The sequence below is a fragment of the Notechis scutatus genome, chromosome 8 (assembly GCF_049901735.1).
Source record: "Notechis scutatus isolate UNSWTSFEM ecotype Mainland chromosome 8, rNotScu1.2, whole genome shotgun sequence".
Taxonomy (NCBI): Eukaryota; Metazoa; Chordata; class Lepidosauria; order Squamata; family Elapidae; genus Notechis; species Notechis scutatus.
Window position 1 is genome coordinate 10,196,243 of NC_142016.1, and position 12,980 is coordinate 10,209,222.

Below are 12,980 nucleotides of genomic sequence, written 5' to 3' on the forward strand. Positions count from 1 at the left end.
AAGTTGAGGACTACCTGTATCCTGTTTACATTGTACACAAAGTCAAAATCAAGTTGCCCACATGATACCTTAATCTGACTAGTCACTTACGGCAGTGGCCCCCAACCTTTTTTGTGCCACGGCCCGGTACTGGCATCACAAAATGATCAGCGGCCCGGTACCGGCATCAGCATGCATGACAAGGCAAGGCGAGCCGAGTGACCGGCCAGCCAGACATCCCCCGCTTCTCCCCGCCACCTTCAACTCCTCCTTTGTACCTTTTTTGTGCTTTTTTGTGCTTTCTTAATCTCCTCTGCCATCGGGACGGCTCTTCGTTCGAAGCCGCCGCCCCCCTTCGATGAAACTAAGGCGATTCCTTCTGGACCCAAACGCCGCTTTCCAACCGGAAAAGCTCGCCCGGAAGCACTTTCTCGTCGAAACAAGATGGCGGCGCCCAGCAAACCGGTGGCCCGGTAGAAAATGATCCACGGACCGGTACCAGTCCGGGGCCCGGTGGTTGGGGACCCCTGACTTACGGTATATGGGAAGTAGGCCAGGGGTCTCTAACCTTGGCAACTTTAACACTTGTGGACTTCTTTGCTGGCTGAGGAATTCTGGGGGTTGAAGTCCACAAGTCTTAAAGTTGCCAAGGTTGGAGACCCCCGAACTAGGCCACTGTTTTGAATACATTCTGCCAAAGGGACAGCTTTGTTACCTGCAAAAGATTCACAGCCAGCCATCTGTTGACGGTGAAGACGGTCACTTCTATCATAGCCATCCAGATCAACTGCATGAGATTGGCTTTGCCAAGTATTGCTCCTGTTGAAATCAACACTGTGGTGATGCTCATAATGGCAGTTAAAATGCTGGTGGGAAGAAAGAAAGAGAAAGAAGGGGGGGAAATCAGCAGGATGTTATGAGATGGTGAGATTCTTTTCCAATCAGATCTAGATAGTTTTCTGCTTTCCCTACGGTGGTTTTCTCAATGAGTGTCCATGGTGAGTGCCTTTCAGGCAATATTTCTCAACCTGGGCACCATTAACCCGCGTGGACTTCAATTCCCAGAATTCCCCAGCCAGGGGAATTCTGGGAGTTGAAGTCCAGCTTAAAAGTGCCGAGATTGAGAAACACTGCCTTAATGTAACATGTTCCCTTAGAAGTGTATTTACAGAAGTAAGAGCCCTAATAACATAAGTGTTACATAGATTGCAAACCTGTGAATAAACCTGTAACCACAATAAATCAATAAGTCGCTATATTGGTGTAACGAATGTCACAGTGCCCCTGATCAATCAGAACACTTATTTTCAAAAATGACTGCCCAATTGAAGCAAAAAAAAAAATGTTTGCAAACACTGCTAAGTGTAAAAAAGAATTTTGGATTTGGAGGAATATTGTTCCCTCAAAGTTAGGGGGAAATGTTTAAAATGGCTTAGCTAAGTACACTCTCAGCCATCATTGCCCCAATCCAGAGGTGGTATATTCAGCAGGTTCTGACCAGTTCTGGAGAACCGGTAGCGGACATTTTGAGTAGTTTGGAGAACTGGCCAAAATCGCCTCTGACTGGGCCCTCCCCCATCGATTCTCCATCTCCCAAGTCCCAGCTGATTGGCTGGGTCTTCTCTGGTTTCCCTGCACAGGAGAACGGAGCTGGAAAGCAGGTTAGTGGGGTGGGGAGGGAATGGTGATTTTGCAGTATCCTTCCCCTGGAGTGGGGACTTGCAGTGGTGGGGTTCAATTTTTTTTACTACCGGTTCTGTGGGGGTGGCTTGGTGGGTGTGGCAGGGGAAGGATACTGTAAAATCTCCAGTCAGAGGTGGTATTTGCCAGTTCTCTGAACTACTCAAAATTTCCACTGGTCAAAACCTGCTGAATACCACCTCTAGTGGGGAGGGAATGGAGATTTTACAGTAACCTTCCCCTGCCACGCCCACCAAGCCATGCCCACCAAGCCACGCTACACCCACCAAGCACGCCACACCCACAGAACTGGTAGTAAAAAATTTCGAATCCCTCCACTGCCCCAATCCACAAGCAGCCCTCATCATCTCATTCTATATCTTACATTTGGTTCTTGACCATGAAAGAGATCATTTTGTCTTATGAGGCCTAAGATGAGATCATTAAACGGGGGGAAAAAGAACAGTTTATAGGCATTGTTGGTATTGTTTTGAACAGAGAGGAATTTGACTCTTCTTTTTTTACAAGCGTCAAAAAAGGGTTTATGGTACTGATGAGAGGCAAATAGTAGGAGATGCCTTCACGGTGATGTGCACATACATTAATCCGTTCACCCGCACATTCTGGGGCAAATGCATGAGTGTAATCTATCAGGGAAGAAGATGGAGTGCCTCATTAAAAGGGAGACAGGGTCATTAATTTTGCAATCATAAATAATATGGGCACCTGTGCAAAGCTAATATTTAATCAAATCTATTGCCTCTTGGGTTCAACGGTTTGGAAGGAAGCCATCCTTTGGAGGTGGGGAAAACAGTGATGATGGCCTTTGCAGAGGGGCAATTAAAGGCACAGGAACTCATGGTGACAGTGCACAGTGGGCGTCTTCTACCCAGGGATGTCCACGGGGAGGGGGTCAAAAAGCAAGATGGGGGCTTCAGCCGTGCAACTGAAACCCACTCCCCTTTTATAGGCATAGAAGGAGGGCTATGGATGTAAAAGGGAGCAGGGCTTCAATCATGTGGTTGTGGCTATGATCCTTTTTTGACCCTCTCCTTTGGACCTCCCGTTTCTCCCACCAACCTGACATCACTAACATCTCAGTTCATCTCAAAAGTCCAGCCAGGATGCTCTGGGTCTCCTTGGTCTATAAAGTAAAGGTTTCCCTGCTCAGTCATGTGGGCAGTGCTCATCTGTTTCTTATCTAAGAGAGCCAACATTGTCCAAAAACATTTCCATAGTCATGTGGCCAGCATGACTGTACCAGTGGTAGGATTCAATTTTTTTTACTACTGGTTCTGTGGGTGTGGCTTAGTGGGCGTGGCGTTGCTTGGTGGGCGTGGCTTGGTGGGCGTGGCAGGGGAAGGATACTGTAAAATCCCCATTCCCTCCCCACTCCTGGGGGAAGGTTACTGCAAAATCCCATTCCCTCCCCACCCCACTAACCTGCTTTCCAGCTCCGTTCTCCTGTGTAGGGCAACAAAAGAAGACCCAGCCAATCAGCTGGGATTCAGGAGGCAGAGAATAGATGAGGACGGGGCCAGTCAGAGGTGGTACTTGCCGGTTCTTCGAACTACTCCAAATTTCCACTACCGGTTCTCCAGAACTGATCAGAATCTGCTGAATACCACCTCTGGACTCTATGCCGAGGCACATGGAACGCTGTTACTTTCCCACCAAAGTGGTACCTATTTACCTACTTGCATTTGTATGCTATCAAACTGCTAGGTACACAGGAGCTGGGCCAAGTAACTGGAGCTCACCTCATCGTGCAGCGTTCTCGGGTCTCAAACCTAGGCTGTCAGTTTTCCAGCTGGCCTGTATTCCTCCAGGTTTCCTTGATCTGTATTGATCCATAAATTCATTCTGTCTCTCTATCCCTCGTTTTTTTTAACCCCTCTTAAAATGTGCACTTTTGCAGGAAGCTTGAAATGTATTTATAGCTTAACACACGTCTTTAAACACGTTGTGCTGAGTCTCTTCAGAGCTGATAACTAAGAAAATGGACAGTTCGAGAAGAAATAAAAGATAAGAGGTTGCTAAATACTGATCTTTACCTATCAGGATTCTGCAAGTTCAAATCTCCAATTGAGAATCACTGAATGCTGAAGCCTTCTATCTCTTCCCGCTAATCCCGCTGCAATTTTAAACTCAACAGAAGTCCCACTGATCTGAAGGGGGGGCTTATATTCGGAACAATTAGGTTGTTTAGACATTCTTAAAGATCTAACTGTAACTGAGGCCACGCTCATCCTGCTGTTATGTAAGATCCCACCTAGCCTTGTTGCCGCTGCTACATCTTTCCCCAAATTTGGAAATATTCTGTTTATTTTAGAAATGTGACTCAGTGAAACATGGGGGAGAATGCAGACGTGCTCAGTCTGTGATGTAATGTTTTCAAACAAAAGCACAACAACATATTTGCTCAATATAAAAGATTAACCGAAGTTAGCATTCCTCTGTACACAATAACTTTAATGTCTACAATTAAATTCCATGTTTACTGTGAATACATTGGTGTGTTAACTTGGATGCCGGTCGTTATTCTTTAAAAATATCCTTGCCGGATTCTTTTATAGAAGATACTAAAGCTTAGCACTGTATTTGTCAAGATCAAGTTCTCTAAGAATCAGAACCAATTAATTTCCTAAGATTATTCTCTAGACTGACTGGCTCCTTTGCCTCTCTGTAACTCAACCCTTGGAGGTATTCTTCAGGGATGACCACAAGGGAAGAAGCGGGCAGGTTCCAAAAAAAAGTCAAGTTGGTGACAGGCAGGCAGGGCTTGATTGCATGATTGTGGCCACCATCTGGATTATTTTTTTTAAGCTCCCACAAACACCTTCCCTGGGAGATGAATCAGAGCAAATCTGTTTCCTTACTCAAGCTTTTGAGGACAGCAAATGGCTTGGAAGAAACCAAAGACATCGAATCAAGGCCCCTCCAATACCATCCTCAGTTCTGTATCTGTGTTAAGCATTTCAGACTCAATCCTTGATCACGGTTACATTCACTATCTGCGATGGGATGTAATCCAGAGTCCCAGGAGGGAGGGGATCTTTCTAGAGAGCCAAGAGACAGTGGACCTTGGAATACCTGACCATCAAGGAGAGGGTGAAGACAGACCCTCCCTGGCAATTCACAGAGGTGGTATATTCAGCAGGTTCTGATCAGTTCTGGAGAATTGGTAATGGAAATTTTGAGTAGTTCAGAGAACCATCAAATCCCACCTCTGACTGGCCCCGCCAATCCCATCTCTTCTCCGCCTCCCATTGAGTCCCAGCTGATTGGCTGGGTCTTCTTTGGTTGCCCTGCATAGGAGAACGGAGCTGGAAAGCAGGTTAGTGGGGTGGGGAGGGAATGGGGATTTTACAATATCCTTCCCCTGCCACGCCCATCAAGCCACGCCACACCTACCAAGCCATGCCCGCAGAACCCGTAGTAAAAATTTTTGAATCCCACCACTGAACGTCTATTGGTTATGCAGATAGTTGCTTCCACCTGGCAAGATTTCTGTTAAGCAAGGAACCAAGAATGACACTTGGAGTTACTTCTCTGCAGTTTCTTGTGTTCACCTATCGAAGGAAATCTTGCCGCCCTAAAGCAACTATCTGCATAGCTATCAGATGAACTCTTTGTGAGTTGTTAGGGAGGTTTCTGCCTTCACCCCCTTCCTGCCTGCCAGACATTGCAAACTTCACTGTCTCTCTGCCCTCTGGGACAGGACCCTCCTCTCCTGCGATTCTGGACTAACATTCTACCACACCATTCTTATAACACTGAGCTTTCCTGCCACCCAACCCAGGAGCATCCAAAAGATATGAGGAAGGAAAAATCCAGATAATGGCTACAACGGTGAGATTGGAGCTCTGCCTGTTTTTTTTTTTTTTTTTTAATGTACGTTACACATAACAAACAGGTGGAGCTTTGATTGCACTGTTGCAGCCATTTTTTAACCCCCACACTTTTTCTTTTTTCTTTTTAACTATTATTCCCTGCAGACAATGATCAAGAGCAGGAAACCTGCTGGAATTCTCACCTATTGGAACTGGCTCAGCTGCAGAACGTAGAAAGCAATGCACAAGGTATATTCTCCAGACCTGAGCAGCCTGTGGGAAGTTCCCATTGAAATCACTGGTTTTTTTTTAATTAAGAGTTTTATTTTGCTTTTAGAGGTAACTCGAGGCAGTGAGCGTACCCAATGCTCCTTTCTCCCATTTCCCCTTAACCCTATGAGATGAAGTGGACAGAATTCCTAGCAGAAAACCAAAGCTCCATGCCCTTTGACCTCTACCTTTGCAGATTTATCCTTATTTTCCCAGCGGAGAAGTGAAAAAGGAATCCATCGACAATCACTGCCCACTGTACTCCAAGGGCAGCAAGGAGAAGGTTGAATCCGATGCTGCTGAAGCCGTATCTGTGCAGGAAGGCCAGAAAATAGGCGAACCCAAAAATCACCATGAGGTTGACATCTTGAAATGCTGTAGGGAAGACAGAACACTTGTGTCAAGGAGGCCTGGTGGGGAGCCTCATCCAGGAGACCCAGCTCTTAATCACCACGTCATACTGAATCTTAATGAGGTTTGTTTGGTTTCAACTCAGCTTGCTGTGTAATCCTAGCCATAGTGGTTTATTCATAAATCATGGTTTAGAGCAGAAGTGGGGAAAGATGGCCCCTTTACAACTTGGCTGGCTCAGGAATTCTGGGAGTTGAAGTTCACAGGTCGTAAAGGGTCCATCATTCCCCACTTCAGCTGAGAGGGACGCATCAATCTAATCACTGATTGGTGCTATCTGACAATTGGATCTTAAACCAAAGGACACATGGACTTCCAAGTTTTGGATCCTAGGCACCCCATATAACAGGTAGAAAGGGCCTCCCTATGCACATATATGTTCAGGAAAGACAAGGAACCTACTGCTCTCTGTCCTTTATATGTATGCACATATTTATAAATACATACACATCACTCACTCCCATACCACCTTCTTCGTTCAAAAAAGAAGGCTCTGTGCTATAAGCCATAATGTGTTATAACCATGATTCATGGAGATCATAGTGGCCCAATTTGCATACGCTGCTAAGTCATAAAGCATGGTTCTCAAACTGCAATGGGAGATTTCAAAACTTCCAGTGTTTGCTTAACTTTAGCAACTTCTAGATATCTGAACTTTTATTTATTTAAAACATTTATATAGCCGCCCATCTGATAACTAACTTCTTAACAAGGAGTTGAAAAGGTAATTCTGGGTGAAGAGCAGAGGTGGTATTCAGCAGGTTCTGACCAGTTCTGGAGAACTGATAGTGGAAATTTTGAGTAGTTCGGAGAACCAGCAAATCCCACCTCTGACTGGAGATTTTACAGTATCCTTCCCCTGCCACGCTCACCAAGCCAGGCCCACAGAACCGGTAGTGAAAAAAATTTGAATCCCATCACTGGTGGAGGGATCCAGGTGTTTGGAAGTTGCCAAGAATGGGAAATTTAATCAAAAACCAGACAAAATCATATCATGACTTATCAAAGTGAGTGAACTCAGCTGCAATATATGTAGGCTTGCTTCCCCCAGTAAAATCACCCAGTGCTATCCATCAAATGGCTTTTGCTAAGTATCACTTTTATGGAAAGAGTAAAGATGAGCCTCTCTACAAGTTGTCTTCCCCAGAAATGCTGCTGCTACTACTATTACTACTGCTGCTATTACTATGGAGAATCTCCATAGGCATTTACTACTGAAAGTAGTCCTCAACCTATGACCACAATTGAGCACAAAATTTATGCTAAATGAGAAAGTTGTTAAGTGAGTTTTGCTCCATTTTACAAAATTTTCTTGCCACATTTGTTAAGTGAATCACTGCAGCTGTTAAATTAGTAACACCGTTGTTAAATGAATTTGACTTTCCCATTGACTTTGCTTGTCAGAAGGTCGCAAAAGGTGATCACACAACCCTGGGAAATACTGCAACTGTCATAAATATGAACCAGTTATCAAGCATCTGAATGTAAATCACATGACCATGGATTTGCTGCAATGGTCGTAAGTGTGAAAAATGGTCACACGTTATTTTTTTTCAGTGCCGTTGTAATTTCAAATGGTCAGTAAACAAACTGTTGTAAGTTGAGGACTACCTGCACTATCCCAAAGGATCAGAGGGTCTTCAGAGCTGAAGAAGCTTCTTGGATGAGAAGCGAAACGTCTTCAAAGAAAAACCAGAAAGTCCAACTGCCCCTTGAAAAATCACTTTTGGGTCAACCATGACCTGGATGACTGAGAATCTCCATAGATATACAATGATATACTATCATTGTCTGAAATCATTATTTTACTGTAATTAGTTCCAGATCTGAGTTGCAAGGTAACAGAAAGCCAATAGATGGCAGCAAAGCATTAAGAGGATTTGCTGCCATCTGATGACTATTGGGATATTTGCTGTCCAGCTGTAATTTCATTCAAATTGTCGTACATCCCTTATATATTTATTTCTCACAGGTCTTTTTGTGCTGCTGTATTTCAAAGCAGCTCCATTCGAACAAGCAAGTTTTTCTGAGCCTGGAGGCATTGTATCTGGCTCCTTCTTTCCAATGACCTGATGTTAAAACCACTAGTTCTCCTTTAGCAACAGTTAATTTTGTCACATCAGAAGCTTCCTAATCTTGAGTGGAGTTTTTGGGGTCTTTAGCTCAGTCACAGGTAGGGGGTTGAATCTGGGACTTTTAAATGGAAAAAATGTGCCAGGATGCTAAGCATCATTTTGACATTTTTGATCACACAACAGACGCCCCTAAAGGTACTTTATGCTCCGGATCTAAACTCTACCATGTTAACTAAGCGCAAGAGAAAATGCTTTAACACAACCTGACTACTGAGCCCTACAAAACTCCTTTCAGGCCAAGGATTGTATTTGACTTTAAATAGCAGACAGGACACAGAATAAGAACCAAAACTAGATAACAGTTGAAGTAAATACAGTTCAATTAATTCTAGTTAGGTCTGATGGTGAAGGCACCAGACCAGAAACCAGGAGATTGTGAGTTCTAGTACAGGATTAGGCATGAAAGCCAGTTGAATGCCTTTGGGCCAGTTCTTCTCTCTCAGCCCAACCGACCTCACAGGGTTGTTGTAGAGGGGAAAATAGGAGGAGGAAGGAGTATTAAGTATGTCTGTTATTTTGAAGTATTCATTAAAAAAAAACAAAGATGAGATATAAGTAAATAATAATTTCACCCTTCATTTTAAAAAGTAGAATCTGTCAGCAATTTGGCAAAAGGTTGGGGTGGGGCCAAATCTGAAGTTTTGGGGGAGCAGAGGCTATCCTCAAATTTGGACCATGCATCTCTAGATTGTGCTCTTCAGGGACTCAACTATGCATCTCCTTCAATTTTACCTAAAGAGGAAGGAGATGTCCCAAAGGTGCTTTTTCAGGAAGCAACTGGACTTTTTTTTTTTTTGAAGACATTTTGCTTCTCATCCAAGAAGCTTCTTCAGCTCTGACAGGATAGTGGGGAATGGAAGGATCCGGAAGGAAACATCTTCAAAAGGAAAAACAAAGTCCAGTTGCTTCCTGAAAAAGCATCTTGGGGACAACTATGACCTGGATGACAGAGAATCTCTACAGACATGAAGGAAATGTGTACTATATCTGTTTCATAATACCAGAGGTCTCCAAACTTGGCTACTTAAAGACTTGTGGACTTCAACTCCCAGCATAGCTGGCTGAGGAATTCTGGGAGTTGAAGTCCACAAGTCTTAAAGTTGCCAAGTTTGGGGACCCCTGCACTATACCCTCTCCTCCCAACTGGGGCTGTACCCAATTGACAGTTTTGAATTCCTCACAGCTGAGAAGCTGCAATACGCAACACAACTGGCAGAGCCTTTCCGGAGAAGGAACTTCCCTGTGGTACCAGCCTTTACTTAACCTTCCAATGCCACAGAAGACAAGCCTTCAACCCCGACAGCAAGCCACCTTACCTGGGTAGTCTCTGGCAAGATTTTGACTGTGGTCATAAGAAACGAAGAAGCCAAATATAAGGATTAAAGCAGCTTCCAAAAGAAGAAGGAGCGCGGGGAGACGAATGCGGAGATTGGGAAGATACTGAGAAGACATCGTGGCTTAAAAGAAAGGCAGCCGAACAAGGACCAGGCAAGCGTGAATACAGCCCCTTGGGTCCAAACATTCTATGAGTCTCCACTGAAAAAGAAAAAAGAAAGAAAAGAGAAAGTTGTGAAGGAGATAAGAGTTCTTAGAAGGAATTAGCAAAGCACATAACCCTTATCTAAGACAGGCCAGGGGACTGCCTGACCTGTGCTGACAGATGCTTGATTAGTATTGAGCAAGCTGATTGTCTGCAACCATAAGAGTCATACCGTGTACTATTGAAAACCTCCCAGAAGTAGACACTTGCATGTTTTCATCAACTTTGCAAGCCTGACATAAGGTGCACTTATTTGAACTCAGAGGAGACAAGCAGGACCATGCTGTAATTGCATGTTCCTGGCTAATTCCTCCCAGGAACAACAGCAAAGTTCCAAATTTATGTGCGTTTAAGCAGGTCTCATCTAACCAAGAAGAACTCAGCAAGTAGCTATGGATAGTTTTCTTTTTCCAACCTATATACAGATAGTCCTTGACTTACAACAGTGCATTTAGTGACCGTTCGAAGTTGTAACAGCACTGAAAAAAGTGACATGACTGGTTTTCACAGTTATGACTTTTTGATCATGTGATCAAAATTCAGATGTTTGGCAACTGGTTCATGTTTACGATGGTTTCAGTGTCTCGGGGTCAAGTGATCCCCTTTTGTGAACTTCTGACAAGTAAAGTCAATGGGGAAGCTAGATTCACTTAACAACCGGGTTACTAACATCAACTGCAGTGATTCACTTAACAACCAAGACAAGCAAGGTTGTAAAATGGGGTAAAACTCACTTGACAAATGTCTCGCTTAGCAACAGAAATTTTGGGCTCAATTGTGGTTGTAAGTTGAGGACTACCTATGCAAGTGGTATGAGCCAATCATTACAAATTACTATGGACTTGCATAAATTCTAGTTACAGATAGTCGTTTAGTGACCAGTTAAGGTTGGCAAGCTGGTTGTTAAGCAAGTAAGTCATTATACAAAACCACAACTGTGCTCACAGTGCTATTTTAGCTTTATTTTGCTTTACAGACTTGCAAGGTATAAACATGAAGATTGGTCCCAAGGTTACTTTTTCATCAACATTGTAACTGCAAATGATCACCTGTAGTGCATTTTTCAACTTAAGGGCACTCTTCTGCCCTTCTTTTAACTAACTAGCCTTTACTTGGCTCTTGAACGAGCTTTGTTGACAGGCTTCAAGCAATCTAAAATAAAGCCAGTGGAATGGTAGCAGTAGCCAAGGGGGAAAAAATCCACAAGATGAAAGACATCATTGCAGAAAATCATACAGTTCATCTTCCTTGGATCAAAAACCTTTATTATTGACTACAAGTCTTTTTCATACTCTTTCTGCAAAGTTAATTCTTTCAGTGATGATAATCAGTTTACATCTGTTATGTCCTCATATATGGGGGTTTCCTCATAGATTACACTCATATTTTACTCTTTCATGATGGAGTAGGCTCAGAGTAACATTCTCACCATGCTTACTTGTAGCTTTTGGTTGCAGCATCAGGGAAAAGCCATTATGTCCTTTTCTGCATGAGCAACCAGTCCCTGGAACTCTAATTTGGAACTCTAGTTTGAGTTTCTTCCTTTGAAATCTTTCAGCCTCCCACAAGCCCCTTTCTATGTTGGTTTATTGGATTGTTTCTGCAGTATATTTCATAAGCCACTTTATTTATTTAGCTGTAAATGCGAAACAATGCCTTGCTTTTTCATAGCCAGTGTATTTTTCTTAACTCCATCCCAATCCTATAAAGGTTGACTCAGAAGTAAACCCCACAAGCAGATAAACTTTTTTCCCCCCCCAGGAGTAAACGTCTGAGTAACAAATACGTTTAAACTAAGAGAACTCCTTCTCTCAAACCTGATCCAACTTAGTTCCCAATAAACAGTCCAGGATGAGGGAAGATAAATGCGTATTTTGAAAAAGAGGAATATTATTATGTGAACACCAAAGGAATGGCAAAATCTGAGAGGTAAGCAAACCTCCTCCAGTTTACCATGTCCAGCCACCTTAACAAAAGGCTACAGAGGGGGAACTGTCACCCCCATTGGCCAAGACTCGATTTCCCAGGGCACTTTGCACGGTTATTAGCCTAGTCCCACTTAGCCCAGAACTCTATTGGTGGTCTTCAGTGCCCTTTCTATCGAGCGCCATTTTTATTGGCTCAATACATCATCACTTTTGTAAGTGGGAGGATCCGTCCGCGGGCCTGTTTTAGAAAGTAGCGGGAGCGTTATTCTTTGCCTCTTCTTATGTTCGGGCCACGGATGACGGGAGGAGTGTATTGGTCAGCATTTACGTCAATTAATCGTAGAGGGCCGTACCCTAATCCCAAACCAAAGGTTGAGATCAAAGAGAAGGGGGGAAAAAACCCACCTTTCTTTCTCTCCCATTGGGAAATATTGAGACTGCCCCGCCCCTCTACTCTAACTCCGCCCCAGGATTCAATCCTTTCTGTCACGGACTTTCAGGCCGGTGGTTCGCGCGACTGGGCGGTCCTTGTTATCTTAGGAAAGGACGGTCGGTCTCTGCCGCTCCGCTTGATTGGCCAGCTCGCCCGTCTCTCTTCTCCCTCGCCCCGCGCTGATTGATTCTTCCCAGCATCGCCCTCATGTTTGGCCCGCAGCGGATTGGCCTGGGCTTGAAAGGAGGCGGGGCGAGGCGTGGAGCCTGCGCGCGGGGCCGCGGCGGCGGGGAGGGACGGATCTGAAATTATTTTTTATTTCTTTGTTTCCGAGAGGGGAAAAAGAGGGGAGGGAGGAAGGGGCGGGGAGACAGTGCGCCGGAGCACCAAACGGGAGTGGGAGACTTTCCGGGCCTCCGCGCGGACCGACGCGCTCGGATGTTGTCGCCGTGACCCGGGCGGGGCAGGAGGAGCAGCCGCCGCCGCCGCCGCCGCCGCCGCCGCCGCCAGCAGGCCAGGTTGGGACCCCCCCGAGCCGGGCGGGAGGATGAAGCGCCGGAGCGCCGACTGCAGCAAACTCCGGCGGCCGCTGAAGCGGAACCGCATCACGGAGGGCATCTACGGCAGGTAGGGCCGCACCTGCCTCGCCCGCCGGCCCCGCCCCGGCCTGTCAGAGGCGCCGAGGAGCCGCCCCGTCCCCGTCCCGGCCGACGCGTTCCCCTCAGGCGGGGCTGGACCCCGCCGCTGCCCCCGGGCCTGCCGCCGCCGCCG

General features: G+C 45.3%; 2 protein-coding genes across 3 annotated transcripts in view; one reads left to right on the forward strand and one right to left on the reverse strand.

The window, feature by feature from the left end:
• The window catches only part of LOC113417559 (RH-like protein), a 24,096-nt gene extending 14,230 nt beyond the window's left edge, over positions 1-9,866 (reverse strand). The window contains exons 1-3 of the mRNA XM_026676006.2: positions 9,625-9,866; positions 5,951-6,137; positions 695-845 (exon numbers count right to left, since the gene is read on the reverse strand). Of these exons, the coding sequence (XP_026531791.1) occupies positions 695-845; positions 5,951-6,137; positions 9,625-9,760 (474 nt within the window). The 5' untranslated portion in view covers positions 9,761-9,866. The remainder of the gene's footprint in view (positions 1-694; positions 846-5,950; positions 6,138-9,624) is intronic.
• A 2,709-nt stretch (positions 9,867-12,575) lies between these two features.
• Positions 12,576-12,980, forward strand: part of MACO1 (macoilin 1) — a 57,515-nt gene continuing 57,110 nt past the window's right edge. For both annotated transcript variants that reach the window (XM_026676008.2, XM_087970632.1), the window contains exon 1: positions 12,576-12,836. In XM_026676008.2, the coding sequence (XP_026531793.1) occupies positions 12,757-12,836 (80 nt within the window). In that variant the 5' untranslated portion in view covers positions 12,576-12,756. The remainder of the gene's footprint in view (positions 12,837-12,980) is intronic.